General features: G+C 50.0%; 1 protein-coding gene across 4 annotated transcripts in view; it reads left to right on the top strand.

Moving 5' to 3' along the window:
• The first annotated feature begins 10,475 nt into the window (after nt 1–10,475).
• The window catches only part of FANCA (FA complementation group A), a 37,097-nt gene continuing 26,477 nt past the window's right edge, over nt 10,476–21,095 (top strand). For 3 of the 4 annotated variants that reach the window (XM_072946863.1, XM_072946862.1, XM_072946860.1), the window contains exons 1-7: nt 10,476–11,106; nt 11,825–11,934; nt 12,298–12,391; nt 16,484–16,626; nt 16,738–16,833; nt 17,979–18,052; nt 20,902–21,014. In XM_072946863.1, the coding sequence (XP_072802964.1) occupies nt 10,911–11,106; nt 11,825–11,934; nt 12,298–12,391; nt 16,484–16,626; nt 16,738–16,833; nt 17,979–18,052; nt 20,902–21,014 (826 nt within the window). In that variant the 5' untranslated portion in view covers nt 10,476–10,910. The remainder of the gene's footprint in view (nt 11,107–11,824; nt 11,935–12,297; nt 12,392–16,483; nt 16,627–16,737; nt 16,834–17,978; nt 18,053–20,901; nt 21,015–21,095) is intronic. The other variant, XM_072946861.1, reaches the window with a different exon arrangement.

The following is a 21,095-nucleotide window of genomic DNA, read 5'->3' as shown; positions in this document are numbered from 1 at the left end:
AGGCCGGGGCGGGGTGCTGGGCGGGTGAGGAAGGTGGGGGGGCTGCGCAGAGCTGGGCAGAGGGTGAGGAAGAGGCCGGGGCAAGGGGCGCGGTGACGAGGGTGAGAGGGGGTGAGGGTGCAATGAGCTGGGCGGAAAGGGGGGGAGGGGCGGGGTGGGCGGAGCCGGGACCAGCGCAGGGTCGATCCCGAAGAAGGCATGTTAGGGGATACGGTTCCTCCCGCCCCTGGGCACCCAGCAGAACAGTCACTCGCGTGTTAGGCCAATACAGCCTAAGATGCACGCAGGGATTGCGGGGCGTCCGCAGGTTGGACGCTGGATTGCGGGCGAGCTGGGAGGCCTGTGGCTCCAGGAGGACCAGGTTGTGCTGCGGTGTCCTCTGTGAAGAGCCGCCTGGCAAGGTGACCTCAGGAGTCCTACCTTAGATGATGAGAGCGAGGAAGACCTGCCGTAGGAAGCACATAAGGAAATCAGGGGAGGAGCGGCCAAGATACCGGAGTAGAAGGACGCTCTTAGCTCACCCTGTCCCAGGAATACACCGAGTGACATCTACGAACCAACCCATCCACTCAGAACACCTGCTGAACTTTGACAGAACATCACTTTCTTCAAAAAACAAAATTCACAAGTCTGATAAACAAGTTTATACAGTATCTTGTAGTAGCTTAAGGTGAAGAAGAATATAAAAACGAATATATGTATGTTCACGTATGACTGAAACGTTGCGCTGTACACCAGACAACTGACACATTGTAAACTGACTATAGGTCAACAAAAAAAAGTAAAAAAAAAAAAATTTCCAGCTCACGTCGGCATTTAGAGCTCAGGTGTCTCCGTGAGAAGCAAGCAGAGGCCCAGTTTAGGGCCATGGTGCAACGCTCCTCTGGAAACCTGGTGCCTTCATCCCAGAGCGGCTCTTTCTCTCGGTGATGGTGTTTCTTGACACAGGTTCGTGAGGCCAAACTGCAACACTGGAGTTTGGAGCAGAGAAAGGTTTATTGCAGGGCTGAGCAAGCAGAATGGGTGGCTTGTGTTAAAAAAAAAAAAAAAAGAAAGAAAGAAAGAAACAAAACTCCCCAATGGTTTTGGGGAGAAGTTTTTATAGACAAAATTTGGGGTGAGGTCTGTAGGGCATGCGACTTTCTTCTAACTGGTTGGTGGTGAGGTAAGGGGGCGGTGCTCCAGGAATCCTGTGCTCAACCTGAAGTTGCCATCCTCCACCTGGGTGGGGGCCTTCGTTCCTGCAGAACTCAGGGATATTGTCATACTCCTGGAGGAGGAACCAGGACTGGACCCACCACGGCACAATTATTTCTTGACTGCTCCTCCTTGCTGTGCTCCCTCCCTCCCCTGACTAGCCACTGTTTGAGTCTGCCCTTTGGAACTCAGGGAAGGTCAGGGAGGCTGGGTGAAGCCATTTCCTACAAACTAGAAACAGGGCGGGGAAGGCTCCCCAGCTTATGCAGCCAAGAATAGCAGCAGCACAGCCACTTTGTGGTGGAAAATTGGAGGCTGGGGTATGCTATCTGCTGAATAAATTGTGTGTCAACCTGGGACTCAGGTTGATCTTCCTGTCTAACCTTGACCCCACCCACTGGTTATGCATAGAGGGAAGTGAAAATATGCAAGCCTGACTTGTAACAGCGACAGCAGGAAACCCTCAGTGAGTAGTCCTGCGTGTAGGAGTGTCTACACAGCGGTTCAGGAGAGGCCCTGACTCACATCACACAATGCCAGGTGTGTGTGATCTGGGGCACCGTCTTCCCTCCTGTGGTTGTTCCTGATGGGCCCATACAAGGGGTGGTTTCTGCTTTCAGATGCCGTGGGAATCAAGACTTCCACTCGAAACACCTCTGGGCGAGGTGTCACCACCAATGCACCAGAAGTTGGGGTTACTGCTCCCACCATAGGCCGAGACACCCCTCCCCCTCCTGGTTGCAGGAGCATCTCAGGAGGGGCACCCTCGGCACAGTGCAGTGAGTGGCTAGAACAAAAGATGGTAATTTCTCTAATTGGACGCTGGTTAGCTTGTAGCAATAAGTTCCCTGATCTTCAAAAGGCCTCAGATTTCCCTAATGACCACATGATTTTGGAATCTCCTGTGATAAGCACGGGCCTTAGCAAGGACTGGTAACTACTCCCACCTGTCTGATCCAGGGGCCCTGAGGCCACCTGTGTAAGGCATGATACCCTTTCTGACCTGGCATTGTTTTTTCAGGGATTCCTGTGCACTTTCCAAGACGTCAGCAAGCAAGATTTAGAACCATGGGGTTTTACTAAAAAAACGGTGTAAGTTTTAAAGGTTCTACTTACATATCTCTTGGTATCTGAAGGTTTGTCTCCCAGCCATGAGTAAATGAGGAGGCAGAAGCCCAGCTTTCTAGATGCTCCTAGAAACTATCTTTTTCCCTCCCAGGTCATTTACTCACACCCATTTATCTCCCAAAAAAGTACCAGGAGAGACCTAGAAATCAGTTTTAGGGGAGATGTAGCTGCCTAGGAGTGGTGGCGGCAGTGAGACCAAAAGCCCGAGAACGGCTTCTAAGTCAATAAAGAGAAGTGAACCATGAATCCACTGAATCAGAACTGATCACATGGGCCCAGGACTCTAGTGACTGGGTGCAGTGGGCTTGTGATATGGTTGGTGGGGGCTCTAGGTGCAAGGTGAGTTCCACCCACCAGTCACAAGTCACAGTCAAGATGATCATTTCCTTCTGTGTTGTACACCTGTACTTTAAACAGTCCAGCTGATGTTCTAAATCAGACTGAGGACTCTGCCACTGAAAACTCTGGGTGAATGGACAGTTGTCTGGGCTGCACACACCAAGGAAGAGCAAGTGGTGCCTGGTTGAGATGGAGATTGGGGTTTATCCCAGTAGAAAGTGGGTTAGAACACAGAAGACTTCGTCCACCAACTATGCAACACAGACCATCAGAATCAAAAAAAAGTTAGTTCTTCTATAACTTGAAGTTACCAAGTGGATTTTAAACGTGAAATTAATTTCTGGCTGTTCAGAGTCCAAGAGAGAAGCATGACTGAGCGAGGTCAGTCATGAACTCAACCTGGAAGTCTTTGGATCCAGGTGATTCCTACAATTATGGGATTACCAGTAGCCTACTCCTGAGACCAGTAGATGAGGGAATCCCCAGGAAGGGAGGTTATCAGTCACCCTGGGCTGTGCTGGGGACAGAATGGATACATTTAGTGTGGTGACTAATCCACCAGTGCCCCAAAATGGAGAATCACTACCAAGTTAGCACGTTAGCAAACACACTCCCAAATTATTCATCTTAAGGTACAGGCTGTCCATTCACACATATTTGCTGAGCACTGGGTGTTGATGTCTTGTGCCTGGGAAAGGCCAATGAAAACCCCAGCCAGGTCCCTCTAAGAATCCACCAGGTTCTCAGGGGGAAACGGTGAAGGAGGAAACAGTATCTGCAGGTGGGGAAGGGCCTATAGGCATTTGATGTGAACCAGGACCCCCACTGGTTATGTCGGTTTTCTCCCATGCTCATGTTTGATGCTTTGAGGAATTATAGATCATGTCCACATCAGGACAATGCAGTCAGAGGGGTGGGCGGCTCAGACAGCATTTGGCCACAGGTTTAACTCTCCAGTAATTATACCTCTGAGCATCTTTGCAGACACAGAAACTAGAGAGCCCTAATTTTTGGCTGTCCAGGTGCACTGTGGAATACGGGTACATTATTCTGGGAGGGAGTTAGGGCTCCAGGCTTCAAGGTCGTGCACTGAGACAAAAGTCAGAGTGAGTAAGGCATATGAACTGTTGGGATTAAGATCAAAGACAATTTGAGATGAAAGGCCCATGGACTCCCCTTGACATGGGCAGAACCACACAGAGGCTCTCAGCCTGCACCTAATTCCACTTCAGGTTGAAAAACAGGTCACTTCTCCCAGGAGACCCATGCACACTGAGTGCCGTGAGCAACCAGGCCCTGAATGCCCTCTTTGTCATCATCCTTGCAGCCAAGCAGGGCTCAGGGGTCTGGGAGGAAAGGCTGAAACTTGAGAGGCTGTGGTTTTGTGCTTTAGGTTTATTTTGGGATAATGATAAAGACCATGAATCCCCAGGGATGCTAGATAGAGCCAGGCTGTGCTTGATCTCTGAAAGAAGCCCAGTCAGCTCTAGGGGAAGGGCTCTGGGACCGGGCATTGCTGCAGGACTTTGAGGCTGGTGGCAGAGAAGAGGTGGAGATGAGACAGGAGGGAGTCCAGAGCACAGGACGTAGCGCTGAGGTCCCAGAGCTGAGCCAAGATAATGAGAGGAAGTCCCAAAAGACAGGAAGGGGAGGGGACAGCAGATAAGGCTGTCCTGCGGGGGACAGGATGAGGAGAGGGGCACTCATGGGGGTGCTCACTCTGGATTCCTGATCAGGAGCTAAGAAAATGCACAAGAACACTGTTTATTTCCCAATGAAGACAACGGTGGTCATTTGAAAAGTTTAAAGTTATGCTGTGAAAATTAACAAACATGCCTCATTTAAAATGGAATTGAGAGGCCAGAAGTGGGAACTCTCATGCCCTACCACCCCACGTCAATTGAAGCTCCAACAGGGATAAGCTTACAACTTTCCTACCCTTCCTTCCAGGGGAAGGAAGAATTTCTCCCCGCCCAGCAACAGCCTAGCCAATGAGAGACCATCACAGCTCAACCAGTGAAAAGCCGCTACACTTTCAGCTCCCAGTTTCCTCCAATGGACCCTCTGTTTAGAAGAGTCCATCCCAAATCCCCCTTTTCCTCTATAAAAGAGGTTCCTCTCCCTTGTTCTCTGGGCTTGCTTGTGATTCACCATATATTGCACGTCCTGAATTGCAATTCTTTGCTATTCCTGAATAACCCCATCCTGCTGGTAAAATACCTGGCTGTTCTAATTTCATTCTTTTACATGTAGCTGTCCAGTTTTCCCAGCACAACTTATCGAAGAGACTGTATTTTCTCCATTGTGTGTTTTTTCTTATTGTGGATTAATTGACCATAGTGTGTGGGTTAATTTCTGGGCTTTCTATCCTGTTCCATGGATCTGTGTGTCTGCGTTTGTGCCAGGACCATGCTGTTTTGAGTACCATGGATTTGTAGTATTGTCTGAAGTCAGGGAACCTGATTCCTCCAGCCCTGTTCTAACTTCTCAAGATTGTTTTGGCTACTCAAGGTCTTTCATGTTTCCATACACTTTTAAAAATTATTGTTCTAGTTCTGTGAAAAATGCCATTGGTGTTTTGATAGGGATTGCATTGAATCTGTAGATTGCCTTGGGTAGTGTGGTCATTTTAACAATATTGATTCTGCCAATTCAGTCTTTTCCATTTGTTTGTGCCATCTTTAAATTCTTTCATCAGTGTCATAGTTTTCAGAGTACAGGTCTTTTGTCTTCTTAGGTAGGTTTATTTCCTATGTATCTTATTTCTGATGATGAAATGGAATTGGTTCTTTAATTTCTCCTTCTGATAGTTCATTGTTAGTGTACAGAAATGCAGCAGGTCTCTGTATATTAATTTTGTAACCTGCAACTTTACCAGATTCACTGATGAGCTGTAGTAGTTTTCTGGTAGTGTCTTTAAGATTTTCTACGTGTGGTATCATGTCATCTGCAAATAGTGACGGCTTTATTTCTTCCTTTCCCATTTGCATTCCTTTTATCTCTTTTTCTTTTCTGATTGTTGTGACTAGGACTTCCAAAACCATGTTGAATAAAAGTGTTGAGAGAGGTGTTGTCTTATTTTTAAATGGACGTTGACTTTTATCAAAAGCTTTTCCTGTTGACACAACATTGTAAACTGACTATACGTCGATTAAAAAAAAAAAGCTTCTTCTGCTCTATTGAGAGGATCACATGGTTTTTATTCTTCAGTTCGTTAATGTGTTGCATCACACTGACTGATTTGTGGACATTGAAAAAGCCTTGCATCCTTGGGATAAATCCCACTTCATCGTGGTGCACGATCCTTTTAATGTGTTGGTGGAGTCAGTTTGTTGAGGATTTTTGCATCTATGTTTGTAAGTAATATTGGCCTATAATTTTCTTTTTTTGTGGTATCTTTGTCTGGTTTTGGTATCAAGGTGAGGCTGGTCACTTAGAATAACTTCAGAAGTGTTCCTTTCCCTCGTGAGCAGTCTGCATGCTCATAGGAGAGGCTCTCAGGAACCCTCCTTCTGCTCCACTTCTAAGGCCCTAACCTTCCGCAGCACAAGTTCTCCTGGATGGCTTTTCCTGCAACTCCACCACCTCTAAGGATAGAAATGCAGAATATTGGGAGCTGACAGTGGGTGTGGATGCTGTACACCAGCCCCACCTGCACAAATGCAGACGATGCTGATGTTGTTCGCAACAAAACACCTGACCCTGCGGGGTGGCCTTGTGTTCTGCATGCTGCCCTGTGTTCTGAGCACATTTCAAACTGCCAGACAGAGTGGCTTCCACATGCAGTAGCTTATAAAGCTCTTTTACATCTTCACCCAGTCCAAGAAACTTGTTTAGTGGTTTCCAAGACTATGGGCATGTATGTCTACACTTGGGGATTTGACAGGCATTAGGAGAAAGGCGTAGTTTGGTTGTGTTGCTAATTGCTAATTAACATAATTACAATAATCAAGGCTCCGTCCCAGTCAGCAGCTTGAGGAAATTAAGAGAGAAAAGCTTTTCTCAGAACGACCTGTGGCCAAGCAGAAGCAATGTTCCCCAAAGCTTAACAACGCCCCCTCTAATAACCCAGAAGTTGCTTAGAACAGGCAGCTGTGATGCGGTCTGGGGTCTCTGTCAGAGGCCACCACGGTGGGAGGTGGAAAGGGGCCCAGCCGCACAGAACGAGATTCCACTGGGCTCGTCCTGGGGTTCTGCCTTGGGAACACGCTGTTTTTCCTGAGCCGGTCTATTTCCTGGTCATCACCACTTACACCGCCAGCAGAGAGCAAAGGCTCTGGGAGAGAACCCTCGTGGGGACTTCATGGGCTCTGGTCCCAAAGCAGCCCAGGAACCCAGGCCCCATTCAGTGTCACAGTCTCATAGAGGCGTGTGGTGCCAAACAGTGCCATCAGCACGGCTATGGGCAGGCAGACGGGTCGCCCTGAGTAGGGACACCCTGAGGCAGAGGTGGCTTGTCCCGGAGTCGGGGGCCAAGCTGAGGGCGGTCCCTTGGGTGCCGTCGAGGCTGCTGTGGGGATGGGGGTGGCCTCTTCTGCCCCTGGGGCTTCGAAGAGCACCTGAGACCCTTGCATAATGGATTCTCCAGCTGTAAAATCCTTTCAGTCAGTGCCCGCCCCTCTCCCAGCCCTGGGCTGGGCATGGTTTCAGAGTCTGACTCTCACTTTCTGTCCTTCATGTTTCTGGGCACCAAACTCAATGTGAAAGAGAAACTCATCCTCACATTCTTCCCTCGCTCTTGGGCACTTCCACACAGAGATTGTCACGAATAAGGGCTGTGTCCCCACATGCTGGACAGGGTGTCAGGAAAAGGTGAGAAGTCCCGGGAGCCGACTTGGTCTGGGTCCCTCCTTCTCAAGTTGATGTGTTTCTCCCAATGCCCAGCTTTTGGGAGGGCAGAGGGCGAGGAGGAGAAATGACGTGGGGGGGAACCTTCTCCCTATCTAATCACACCCAGGCCTCTGGTTCCACTGCCATTTCAGAGCTTGGGTGTTGGGGTCACACAAAACTGGTTCTTTTCCTGTCTTTGCCGTTTATTTGCCGTGTCTTATCTCTTTCCTTTTAAAAAATTATCAGCTGTATCCTTGGGCAAATGCCGTTTCCTGTCTATAACATGAATAATATTAATGGCCACTGCTTCTACCACTGGCTGTGTGTAATGGGCTGTGTCTGTTGCTCGTATGCTTAGCACACGATTGTGTGGGTCTCATTTTCACATTCATGTCAGATGGGCAGTTGGACAGCCTGTGGTAGCCTGGTTTCCAGGTTCTGGCAATGGGCAAGCTGTTGGCTAGGGGCTGGGACCACTGACTGGGCAGTGGCCTCTGCTCCACATGGCCAGTCCTGCGCAGGCTGGCTCAGGTGTGCTCCTCAGGGGTACCTGGCTCTCAGCACAAGTTCTCTTCCTCCTGTTAGCATCACGTCACTCTTGTGTCATCACAGCCCACACTGAAGGGATGGAGACAGGGGAGGATTCCTGATCATTTTTTGCAGCCCACAACAAGGGCCAAATGCTGTCCAGAAGCTCCCACCTCCCCTGGACTCTTGGGTGCATCCACCCAAGTTTGCAGCTCTGAATCTGGGTCCGGCCAGCAGCAGTCATGCAGGGTGGTGGTGGCCTGCACACAAGCTCGAAAACTTGGAGTTTCCAGCCACTTGGAAGCAGTTCGGGGGGGACAGTGGAGGACTCTTTGAGGGTATCCTGTACCCCAAAGGTCTTCACAGCTGATGGGACCATGTTGTGTGAAAACATGGACATTGAGAATGGGCTGCAAGGTGAGTGGAAGATGGTAGAAATGTCTGCTGGTCTCTGCGCCCTGATCCTGGCACAGACCTCCTGAAATTCTTGTCAGCGAGTGATAAGAATCCAAGGGGCATCTTTTCTCTAATGAGGTGACTCTGGTTGGGCTCCTGGATGACACCTGGACAGGGCTGGTCACCAGGAAGACGGAGCCCAGGTTACAAGCATGGGATTTCCAGTCCTCCTCCCCTACCCTCCAGAGTGATGAAGCCTCCATTAAAAAAATCCCTAAAGTATGGGGTTTGGACATCTTCCAGGCTGGCGAACACACCCACACCAAGAGGGTGACACAGCCCACCTACATGGGGCCAGAAACACCGGCACTCGGGACTACCCAAACATTGAGTCCTAGGTCCTGCTTCATCTGCATGCTTTGTATCCTTCAAAAACTGTAAATGTGTTTCCCTGGGTTCTGTGAGCCACTCTAGCAAGCTAGTCAACCCGAGGATGGGGTGGTGGGAGCCCCCAGTTTTTGCCAAATCTGACAGAAGTTGTGGGTGATCTGGGGACATGCTGATTGCAGTTGGCATCTCAAGTGGGGCAGTCTTGTCTGACTGGCCCTTACCCTGTGGCATCCGACGCAGCCTCTGGGTAAATGGCACTAGAACTGAGTTTAACTATAGGCCACCCCGCTGGTGTCACAGAGGGTTGTTTGGCGGAGGAACCCACCCCATTTTGTGTGGGAAGTGAAAGGAGACTCAGAGGAGGGAAGGGCTGGGTTTGTCCTCCTCAGGAAAACTGGGCTGTGTTTCTAGTTCACCTTCTTCAGAAGAGCCAGAGGCCTTGGGACTTCTCAGCACAGCTCCCACTCCTGTCTTTTCATGTGTGAGTAAAAGTGATAGGTTTTTATTCTGAAAGAGCTCTTCCAATTTGAGACGCCTTGTGTCCTTATTTGATTGGCCTTTTATAATTTAGTCAGCTTGCCCAGCCCCAGGGGTCCTTCACAGCAAAAGCACTTGGTCCCCTTGTTGCTGCTGGCTCCCCACCCCAGGCAGTGCCTAGATCACCCCTGGGGCCTCAGCCCTGTTAACCTTACACCGACCTAGCCTTAAGAAAGAAAAAAACCCTGTATTTTTAATGAAATGGTTACAATGCAGACACCAGAAAAGGCTTGGAAAAGTTTATTATACTCACAAGTCCCAGGGCCACGTGGGGAGCACCAAGGTGGCCAGAAGTCGAGGGGGAGGGGATGGTGGGTTTAGGTGACAGCCTTTATTGGAGTTTCCACATCAGAGGCAAGCAGTGTAACAGCTCAGATTGGCTAGTTTGATTCCTGTAGGCTTTGAGCCATCGAGGGTGGCTCCTAGATTTCTGGCACCTGGCCCCGGGATGACTAAGGTGCAGGAATCTTGCTTCTTGGGTCTGGGGCCAGGTGGAAGAGGGTCTAGCTCTGGATGGTGTGGACAAAAATAATCAACAAACAGTAACAAGAATAGAAAAAGAGGTTTACTTGAGCCAAGCTGAGGACTAGCCCAGACCACTCCCAGATGACTCAGAGGGGCTGCCTGGGAGAAGCGCGGCTTCCAGCACAGTTTTATACCTGGTCAGAACAAAGAAACATGAACAAGTCAGGCATACATTCCTTCAAAGTTTCAAGAAAACAGACGAGCAGGTGCAGGGCGCGCCAGTGTGGCCTGGGCACCTGGGAAGCAGGACCAGCACTGGCGTCCCAGGAAGGAAAGCATTTAATCTTTATTCTCAACACGGGCATCCTTTACTTGTGGTCAATATGCCCTTTTCTCAATTAAAGCAGATGTACAATGTGTGTTTGGGCCACAGACAGTCTGTTTCAGTCGGCATCTACATCTCAATATGCGAAAAGTTCTTTTTTCCGTGGGTTGGTCTGCACGCTGTGGGCCCTTTGCTGTCTCCCAGAATCGGCTTGTCCTGGGAGGGGCGGTCTCTCTCCACCCAGAGAGGCTTTTTAAGATGTCAAAACAGCACAACACAGAGAAAATAAACTATATAAATGTTCAACACAAGATCAAATTCACACAGCGGAACACGCGCAGCCACAGGCCGGGTGCCCGCAGTTCCGCAAACCAGCGGCGAGCCTTTCGGCCCCAGCCCCGAGGGAGGGGCCGGCGGTCCACGCGAGCCCCTCCGGGCCCTGCGGGGTGTGAGGCGCGTGGGCGCGCAGGGAGCGCGGCGCTGCCCGCTGGCGGCCTCGGCCCCGCGCCGGGCTGAAGCACCCGGGCAGACGCTTCCGCCAGCAGCGCCCCGCGCGGAGCTCCGCGGCGGGCGCAGCGTCTCCCTGCTTGGGGCTTGTCAGGTCGTTTCCTCGTGACCAGCGCTGGGTCATCCCCACAGGAAGAAGGCCAAAGAGACGCCGTTGTGAGTCAGCGCCGCCAACCTCCAACATCACAGGAGGTACCCGGCCCAGCGCGCCCCGCCGCCACCAAGATGGCCGCCTCCGTCTCCGCCGCAGCGGGGGTGTGGCCGGCAGATGCCAGCCAATAGGCGCGCGCGCCTGGCCGCGGCCAATGGGAAGGCAGTGCGGCCTCGGCCAACGGGAAGGCAGCGCGGGCCGGGCTCCGTCCCGGGTGCGTTGTTTGCGTCATGTCGGCCTCCCAGACGCGAGCTGCCGCCTCGGACCCCGGGCCGGGGAGCCGCCGGAGGACGTGGGCTGAGCTGCTGGGTAGGTGGGTGCCGGAGCCGCGGGAGTGGGCGGCGCCGGCTCCGAGACCCCTTCCCGTCTGAGCCTCCACAGGCCCGACCCTGGGAGGCCGTGGTCTTCCGGCGGCGGCTGCCCTCAGCCCGCACCTGCCCTCGACCCCCGGGCCCAACCTCGTCCCCCAGCGACCCCCGGCCCGACGTCGTCCCCCCATCACCCCAAGCCGGGCCCTCCCGGCAGCCCTCTGTCCACTGGCCAGCGTGGCGTCTAGAGGGACGTTTCTGTGAAGTGAGGAGTTAAGAGTCACCCCCGCGTGGTCCAGCAGCCTGGGTGACAGTAACTGTTCGGTCCAGCTTAGCCCCGGAATCGCGTAGCCTCCTTGAAAGAATAGCCCCAGGAAACTGGTTGATGCGATCCTGCTAACTAAGCTAGGCTTCGCTGGGCTTTCACCAGCTCCTGCTTAGCGGCTTTTTCCTGCCCCGTATCCCAGGCGGCGCTCACTCCCTGGTGACAGTTCCCAGGCTTCCTGAGCTCGGCATCTGCAGGAGGACTGGTCTCTCACCCTGTGTCCCTCATTTGGACTGTCTGATGTCTTCTCTTGATTAGGTTAAGTTTGTGTGGTTTTGGCAGGAAGTTCACAGAAGTAACGCTGGGGGTCCATCACCGTGGGGTTTGGGGCGTCCCGACGTCTCTGCCTGGATTTTTGAAGAGTGTGGTAATTTTTTGAAACTGATTTTCACCCTTAGCGGGAAGGGTCAAGAGGCAGAAGCTGGGTCCTGAAGGGCAGCAGAAGGTGAAGGAGTCTGCTGTGCGCCTCCTGTGGAGCCATCTGGACCTGAGTGACCTTTTGCTTGAGGTGAGAGGAAATGGGTTTGGCCTTTGCGAGCAGATGTAGGTTTGGGGTTTTTGAACCCAGCCAAGGCATAATCTTTGTGGAGACTCCTGGAAAACCTCATGCCATTTACCCAGTATTTGGGAGAAGCACCCATTAAATACCATCTAGGAGACAAAAAATATTGGGATCATTTACCTTTTTGGAAATAAAAAGTCCAGAGATGAATCTGGTAAATCTCAAAGGTGTCAGTAGGTTTCACCTGTTAAAACATTTTATCTCCCTCAGAATATTCGGGAATAGCTCAGGAGGCAGGCACTGCACACCTGGTTATTTCCATGACACAGCTTGAATTTTAAAATGGAGTTCTTTGTGTTTGGTTCCCAGGTGGACGGCCCGCCACGTAAAACACTGTGTCTCAGCCAGTGGGTCAGTTGCAGTGGCCCTGAGGGCTGCGCTGATCCGTCCAGCTCACTCGTGGGTGAGTTAGAGCTTCCTCTTCTCGGTAGACTGACTTAGGGCAGAGCTTTACATAAAGGGGCCTTGATTTGCTTATAATAAGCAGCTGTTTAAATTCCTCCAGATAATGGTTTTTTGCTTATATGTGTGGTCACAAATTATAAGTCAATATTTTTGTGACTTGGTTGGGGCTTGTTATGATGCTGTTATTTAAAAACAGTGACTCAGAAAGAGGCTCAAAAATGGTACGAACCGAAGCATCCCTTGTACAAACGGGACAGTAGCATGCTGCTCCTTCCTGGAAGTGGTGAGAACAGATCTGCTGGGTGGGGAAGAGCAGCAGGTGGCCAGGAATACAGGCCAACCTGGGAGACACCACTGGCCTGGGGCCAGACCCTGCTGTGAGAATACTGCAGTGAAGCGAGTCCCACAAATCCTGGTTTCCTGGTGCGTGTAAAAGTTATATTTACACAGTGCTTAGTTTCCTAAGTGTGCAACAGCATTGTGTCAAAAAAACAATGCACGTACCTTAACTTAAAGATGTTTTATTGCTAAAAAGAGCTGACCATCATCTAAGCCTTCAGAGAGTTGTGCTCTTTTTGCTGGTGGAGGGTCTGGCCTCTGTGTTGATGGCGGCTGACTGATCAGAGTGGTGGTTGCTGAAGGTTGGGGGGCTCTGAGCATTTCTTAAGACAACAGTTAAGTGTGTGGCATCAGTTGACCCTTCCTCCCACAGACGATTCCTCTGTAAGGTGTAAGGCTGTGTGACAGCATTTTACCCACAGTAGAACTTCTGTCAAAGTTGGAGTCAGTTTTCTCAAATCCTGCTGCTCCTCTATCAACTAAGTTTATGTCATTCTGAATCCTTTATTGTCATTTTGACAGTCTTCACAGGGAGTAGATTTTATCTCAAGAAATTGCTTTCTTTGCTCATTTGTAAGAAGTAACTCATCCATTAAAGTTTTATCCTGAGAGTGCAGCAATTCAGTCACATCTTCAGGCTCCACTTCTATTTCTGGTTTTCTTGCTGTTTCTACCACATTACCTGTTACCCCCTCCACTGAAGTCTTCAACCTCTCAAAGTCTTCTATGAGGATTGGAGTCAGCTTCTTTCAAATTCCTGTTAATGCTGATATTTTGATTTTGATACATTTTTCCCGTGAATCACGAATGTTCTTAATGGCGTCTGGAATGGTGAATCCTTTCCAGAGGGTTTTCAGCTGACTTTGCTCAGATGTGTCAGAGGAATCACAGTCTCTGGCAACTGTAGCCTTACGAAATGTGTTTCTTAAATACTAAGACTTGAAAGTGGAAGTGACTCCTTGAGCCATGGGCTGCAGGATGGACACTGTGTCAGCAGGCCTGTCCATCTCCGTCAGAGCTCCTGGGGGCCAGGTGCACTGTCAGCGAGCAGGAGGGAGGTCTCAACAATGAGCTTAAAATATTCAGTAAACAGTGCTGTAAACAGATGTGCTGTCATCCGGGCTATGTGGTTCCATGTGTAGAACACAGGCAGAGTAGATTCAGCACCATTCTTAAGAGCTGTAGGATTTTTGGGTGGTACACTGAGCATTGGCTTCCACTTCACGTCACCAGCTGCATTAGCCCTGAACACAAAGGTTAGCCTGACCTTTGAAGCCAGGCACTGTCTTCTCCTCTCTCACCATGGAGGTCCTAGATGGCATCTTCTTCCAAAAGAAGGCTGTTTCATTTACGTTGAAAATCTGCTGCTCACTGTAGCCACTCTCGTTAATTATCTCAGCTGGATCTTCTGGAGAACTCGCAGCAGCTTTTACACCAGCACTTGCTGCTTCACCTGCACTTTGATGTCATGGAGACGGCTTCTTCCTGAACCCTCATGAGCCAACCTCTGCTGGCTTCACACCTTTCTTCCACAGCTTCCTCCCCTCTCTCAGCCTCCACAGAACTGAAGAGAGCTGGGGCCTTGTTCTGGATGAGGCTTTGGCTGGAGGGAATGTTGTGGCTGGTCTGATCTTCCATCCAGACCACTTTTCCAGCTTTCTCCATCTCAGCAGTAAGGCTGTTTGACCTTCTTATCATTCGTGTGTTCGCTGGAGCAGCACTTTAATTTCCTCCGAGAACTTTGCCTTTACAGTCGTACCTTGGCTGACTGGTGTGAGAGGCCCAGCTTTCCAGTGACAAGCCTTCCTCACTAAGCTGCTTCATTTCCAGCTTTTGATTCACAGTGAGACACGTGCTGCTCTTCCTTTCACTTGAACACTCAGAGGCCACTTTGGGGTTATTAATTAGCCTAATTTCAATATTGTTGTGTCTCAGGGAACAGGGAGGCCTGAGGAGGAGGTGAGAGACAGGGAACGGCCAGTCCGGAGAGCAGTCGGGACACACGTGGCACTCACCAGTTAGGCTCATTGTCTTATCTGGGCACAGTGTGGTGCCCCAAACAGCTACAACAGTGTCATCAAAGACTGCTCATCACAGATCACCATAGCAAACATAATGATAATGGAAAATTTTGAAGTTTGGTAATTGTGGGAATTACCAAAATGTGACCCAGAAATATGAAGTGAGCAAATGCTGTTGGAAATATGGCACCGAAAGATTTGCTGGATGCAGGGTTACCAAAAACCTTCAGTTTGTAAACATGAGGTATCCACAAAGTGCAGTTGGCCGGGTCTGCTTGTGTGTGTAGGAGGGAGGTCTGTGGGATGGCGGACACAGTTCCCTTCTGGTCACTCTCCCTTGATTGTGCAGTGACTGTCATTTCAGAAAGAGAGACCATTGCCCCTCATATCCCTGGGCCCCACACCTGTGGATTCGACCAACCACGGATTGAAAATACTTGGGGGGGAAATTACAAAGTTCCAAAAAGCAAAACTTGAATGTGCCATGTGCCAGCAGCTGTTTACGCGGTGTTCACCTCGTCTTAGGCGTTGTGAGTGGTCTAGAGGTGGCTTGAGTGCACAGGAGGCTGTGTGTAGGCTCTGCACGCGCTGCGCCGTCCTGTGTGAGGGGCTTCAGCTCCTGCGGATCTCGGTTCTGGGAGCCCTGGAACCGACCCCCTGTGGACACTGAGGGGTGACTACTAACGAATTCCTTCGTCTGTGTTAAATATCTGTTACAATGACCTTAGACCGCAGGCTTGCCTTGGCAGCTGATCCCTGTGGCCCCAGAGGGTCCCGGTTCTCTCGGCCCTAAGTGTGCTTGGGTTTCACAGGCTGTGCAGACACACATCTGACCACAGACACAGACCCTCAGTTCATGAAGTTTTCAGCTGTTTGTCCTGCTGAAGATAGTGGCTACCGTGTGTATTCATATTTATGTAAAAAAGATAAAAGCCTTGTAAATAAAAACAGAAATAAACTTGCCCATGGAGACAGACTGGAAATAAATGGCTGGAAATGAGCATTTGCTGTTTTCTACACGAGTTGTATCTTGACCACGGTGGTGGGTGATAACACCGTGATTCCGAACTTTCACGGCTGCCACGCGTGTTTCCACTTACACAGCGGCGGTGTCTTCAGAGCCTCGAAGACAGTAGGCAAGTGCTTCAGTTAACTTTTTTTAAAAATTATTTTTGGAAGCCAAGTAAATTAAAAGATAACTTGCTTATAGGTATTATGTCTGTCCAGGCTGCCCAGCGTTTCTACCGAGTGCAGACCGAGGCTGGTCCTCAGGAGGCAGGTGGCTGCCTGTGGGCCCAGCACCCACCTTCCACCCAGTGTGTGGCCAGCTTTGGGGAGCCAGACCCAGTGTCCCCTGAACCATCAGTGCACAGTTGTAGGGGCACCTCTGTCTCTGACCTGAGTAGTAACTATGAAAGCAAGGATTTGTCAAAAGTTCTCAGTTTGTTGTGCTCCTTTGGAAAAAGTTGATAAAGTTCTTAGAATATATCCAGCAAGCTCCCTCGTTTGTGTCTCACAGACACAAATGTTACGTGCAGCCGTGGGCTTCAGATGCTGCCCCGTTGCCGTGAGCTCCTGAAATTGTCTGCCTTTTGTCCCTCATGTCGCCCCAGATGCTTCTCCCCTGCAGAAGGCAGCTTTCTGTGTGCTACAACTTAAGAGAAGGCATTTAACCAGTCCTCTTCTGTTGTGGGCTTTGTAGCGTGCCTGTGTTTTGTTCTGTCGTTAAGGCTGTGCTCTGCGGGACCAGGCCTCGCGGCTGGGCGTTCCAGTGGCGGTCCTGTCCAGCCAGGTGGTGGCCTCTGGCCTCGTGCGGATATGTGAGGCGGACGCCAGGCCCTCCCCTGAGGTGCTGCTGACTCCGGAGCAGAGGGTAAGCCACAGCTTGAGCGGCGGGGCCGTGCTCACTCCCGTTGGGCCAGCTGGGAGAACAGGGCGTTTCTTTAACATCGTGTCTTTAAAAAGTTTGACTCTCTCTTTTCAGAAGAAACTGTCTTCCTTGTTAGAGATCACTCAGAACTTACTAGCACACAGCATGTTCTCCCGTGTCTTCTTCTGCCGAGAATTATGGAAAATACAGGTAAGGCTGAGATCACAGCCCTGACTTGAGGGTTTGCTAGCAGTGTTCTGTTGGTTTGGTGGAGCCAACAGAATCTGCAGGTCTTGTTAGGAATTCCACTAAGCATCTCATTAATTACAGAAAGCAGGGGGAAAAGCTTTCAGCAGATGCGTCTGTGAATGGGGAAGAAGGACCCTCAAGCACCCTGTTGGGCAGTTCTCACCCGTCATGGGTAGTGTTGGTTAGAACAGACCAGTGCACAGAAAGGTGAAGCCCTGCCTTCTCAGGCACGCTGTGACGGACAGGTCCCCAGGGCAGTAGAGTCAACAGTAAAAGTGTGACTTAAAACGTTCTTATCTGTTCTTTCTTGAAACATTTTAAATTCGTTACGCTTACAGATTTTTGAACAGTTGAAAGTGAACACTTGGTTATTAAATGAGATCAGTTAGTAAGTAGGAAAAGGAAAGAGAAAGCCCAGGTGACGGTGTACCCGTTGCCCTGCTCTCTGACCCAGCACAGTGAGTTCACTTGGCTGGCAGGCGTTGGTCCGGCCGTATGCCTGCTGCCTGCTGTCCAGCTTCACGGCCACATCATGAATTGTGTCGACGGGCTGTCCGCAGGTAGCAGAGAAGAGTGGGCGGCCGAGTCTGCTTGGGTGGTTAGGAGAGGCTTCTGAGAAGGGCCTGAGGTTGCTTGGGGTGTGTAGGGCAAGGGTGAGTTCCTGGGTGAAGAAGGGGCAGTGGGGTGGGGGCAGTCAGGGCATGATGTCTGGGGCAGAGCGTGGCGGTGCTGCAGCTGGGAGTTCTGAACTCTGTCCTCGCTGGGAGGACAGAACTAGACAGAGGCCAGATTGCTTGAAGACCGGTACTGTGTCCAAGTCTGAACTCGGCCTGTGGACTCTGAAGGAGAGAAGAGACTGGCGTGTCCAGTTTGCATTTGGACTCTTGTGCCGGCCCCTTGGAGGAGTCCTGGGAGCCGGTTAAGCTGCAGGATGCAGGTCTGCGCCTGAACCTGGGAGCGGGGGTGGGAGGGCGGGAGGAGACACAGGTGGTAACGCCAGTGTCTGGGCTGGGCTTTCATGGAGCGCAGGGGGTAGGAACACAGGCTGAGTGTCTGGCAGGAAGACGTGTGGCTGAGGGGCTCATCGCACTGTCTTTTCTTTTCAGAATTCTTTGCTGCTTGAAGCTGTGTGGCATCTTCACGTTCAGAACATTGTAAGCCTCCAGGAGCTGCTGGAAAGGTAGTATATAGTGGCAATTTAGCATTAAGTTAAATAAAACTTTAAATTACAAATTCAAATTTTATGTCACATGAAATTAAATTAATATTACGTGATTTGTATTTTGTAACCCAGTCTAACATGACTTATGTATGTATCAAAGCCAAAAATCACCCAAGCACTTACTTTATTATTTAAAAAGGGCATTTGTTAAACCTGAAGTCCTCATTATGCACAAATTTGATCATGTCCTCTTTGTATAAGATTTATAATGTGATAAAATATTTTTAGAAACTAAAAAAGAGACTTTCAGATACGTATGGTGGGTAGAATGTGTGCAACTGCTTTTAATACCTCCTGAAGTCCCACCAAGCGTCAGAAAGGGGGTTTTCGCAGAGGAGTAACTCCAGAAAGCTGGAAGAGTTGGGAGGAGGCGACTCCGTGGGCTGAGCCGGCGGCCTGGGAAGAAGCAGGTCCCGTTTGCTCTCCTGCTCCCTTCCTTTCAGTGCGGGTGAAGGAGGCACGGAACCCAGGCTTGAGAAGCGCTGGGGGCCTGAGATGTGGCTCCTTGCTTGCTCTGGGCAGCAGGTGGTCTCTCCTCCCTGGCTGAACAGGGGGCAGGAAGTCTAGATGTTCCTTCTCTGGTCAGGAAAACACAGTAACTGTCAGGCACAGTTCAAAAGGCCACATTGAAACCAGTGGTGTGACAAGTGGGTCACATCAGAAGTTATAAAAGATTGAACAATTTGACTATGTGAAAAACCTACTTCCTGATATATACACCTAATGTCAGAGCACCAAAACATATGAAGCAAAATCTGACAGAATCAAAGGAGAAACAGACATCTCCGCAGTGTTAGAGCCTTCAGTCCCTGTCAGTAGTGGGTCGGTCCCCTGGTCAGATCAGCCAGGACCTGGATGTGAGTGAGCAGCACCAGACCAGCTGACTCACCTGCCACCAGTGGGGCGTTCCACCCAGTCCCAGCACAGCACACATTCTCCAGCATGGAGCAGCCTCAGGGGAGATCGCATGATTTGGGCCATAAAACAAGTAGGAGTAAGTATAAATGTGTTGAAACTGTACCAAGCATGTCCTCCAACAACAAAGGAATTAGAATCAACAACAGAAGAAAACCTGGGAAATCCACAATATTTGGAAAGTAAGCAGCGAACTTTTAAGTAATCAGTGGCAGTGAAAAAGTCACAAGGGAAGTTAGAAAATACCTCAAGACAAATGAGAATGGAAATACACCAGAGTTTACGGGATGCCACCAAAGCAGTCTTATTGGTATATACAGCCGAAAACGTCTGTAGGAGAGAAGAGAATGATCTTAAATCATTGACCCAGCTCTGATCTTACGTTAGAGAGAAACGAGCAGACTAACCCAAAGCCAGCAACAGGAAGGGAATAACAAGGCTTAGAGCAAAAGTCAGTGAGATAGAAAAGGTAAAAACAATGGAGAAAATCAGTGCAACAAAAAATTGGTTCTTTGAAAAGATGAACAAAATTAACATGCCTTTAGCTAGACTTACCAAGAAAAAAGACACAAATGGTCAAAATCAAGAATGAAAAAAGTGGAGGAAGGGGGTGTAGCTCAGTGGTTAGGGTTAGAGAGTACCTGCGTAGCGTGTACAAGGTCCTGGGTTCCACCCCCAGGGCCTCCATTAAGTAAGTAAATAAACCTAACTGCTCCCCCCACCAAACAAATGAAAAAGGGGATATTACTGCCGACCAGACAGAAATTAAAGGCATTATGAGATAATACTGTGAACAATTATGCCAATAAATTAGAAAACAGATGAAATGGATGAATTTCTAGAAAGATGCAAATTACTGCACTGGCTTAAAAAGAAAAGGTCTGGTTAGATGTATAACAAGAAAGGAAATTACTAATTTAAAATCTTCCCAGAAAGGAAACCTCAGGCCTAGACAGCCTCTCCAGTGAGCTCTGCTTAATGCTTAAAGAAATGTGCTGTTCCTTCCTCAGTTCTTCCAGAAAGTAAAGAAGGATGGAACACTTCCCAGCTTATCCATGAAGCCAGTAATACCCACATCAAAGCTGGACAATATTATCACAAGACAAGAAAACCACAGACCAATATCCCTAGTGAATACAGATGCAAAAATTCTCAGCAAAATATTTGCAGAGTGAGTCCAGCAACATCCAAAAGGCTTAAACACCATAAGGGAGATCTGTCCCCCAAAGGCGAGGATGGTTTAACATTGGAAATTAATCAGCACGTTAGCAGCGTGAAGGACAAGAGTCACCATCTTAACAGACGCAGCTCGCAGCTGACAGAATCTGGTGCTCTGTCCTGATGCTTCAGCAGTACAGAGGCAGAGAGAAGATCCGGTGTAAGAGTGGACAAAGGGTTTCAGTTAACATTTCTCTAAAGAAGGTATACAAGCAGCCAAGCGTGTGAGAAGCTGTTCAGCATCACTAGTCACCAGGGAAGTGCAGATGTGACAGTGAGGCGGGTGAGGCCCCCACCTACCTCCCTGCCTGCGGTAAGGTTTCAGGTAGTAAGGTTTCAGGTGCACGGTGTTCTGCACAGCGGAGGCCTTGTGGACACCTAGAGGCCGTCGTTGCTACTGGCTCATCAATTTTTTATTGCTGAGCTTTTTTCCCCCAGCAGTAGTAAGCTACTCCGAATAAATAAACTATTTGGAAAAAACGATTTTTACCATCGATGACAGACGTCCCTGACTCCTCTTGTGAGCGGGCCCTGTTGTGGCATGGGTGGGGAGGCTGGGACAGTTGCTAGCTTGCTCTCAGTGGCCTGAGCGTCCAGCAGAGTGGGTGTGGAGGAAATGGCCTGATGGCAGTGGAGTGGTGGGGTTGGGGTGAGCTGTGTGCTTGTGTCCCCAGCCAGGCCAACGTCCAGGCCGTGGTGGCCTGGCTCTTCAGGAACCTACGCCTCCTGTGTGAGCATATAGAAGCGCCCTGTCCACAGGCTGACATCGGCAGGGCCGTGCTTACTGGTAAGTGCACCATGGAAGTAGATTCCTGGGGACAGTTGATGTAGACCAGTGGGGATGCTGTTCGCTGTGATGATTCGCAGG

Source organism: Vicugna pacos, chromosome 21 (genome assembly GCF_048564905.1).
Source record: "Vicugna pacos chromosome 21, VicPac4, whole genome shotgun sequence".
Classification (NCBI taxonomy): domain Eukaryota; kingdom Metazoa; phylum Chordata; class Mammalia; order Artiodactyla; family Camelidae; genus Vicugna; species Vicugna pacos.
Note: the sequence above shows the minus strand (reverse complement) of the source record. Positions and strands in the feature narration are given on the sequence as shown.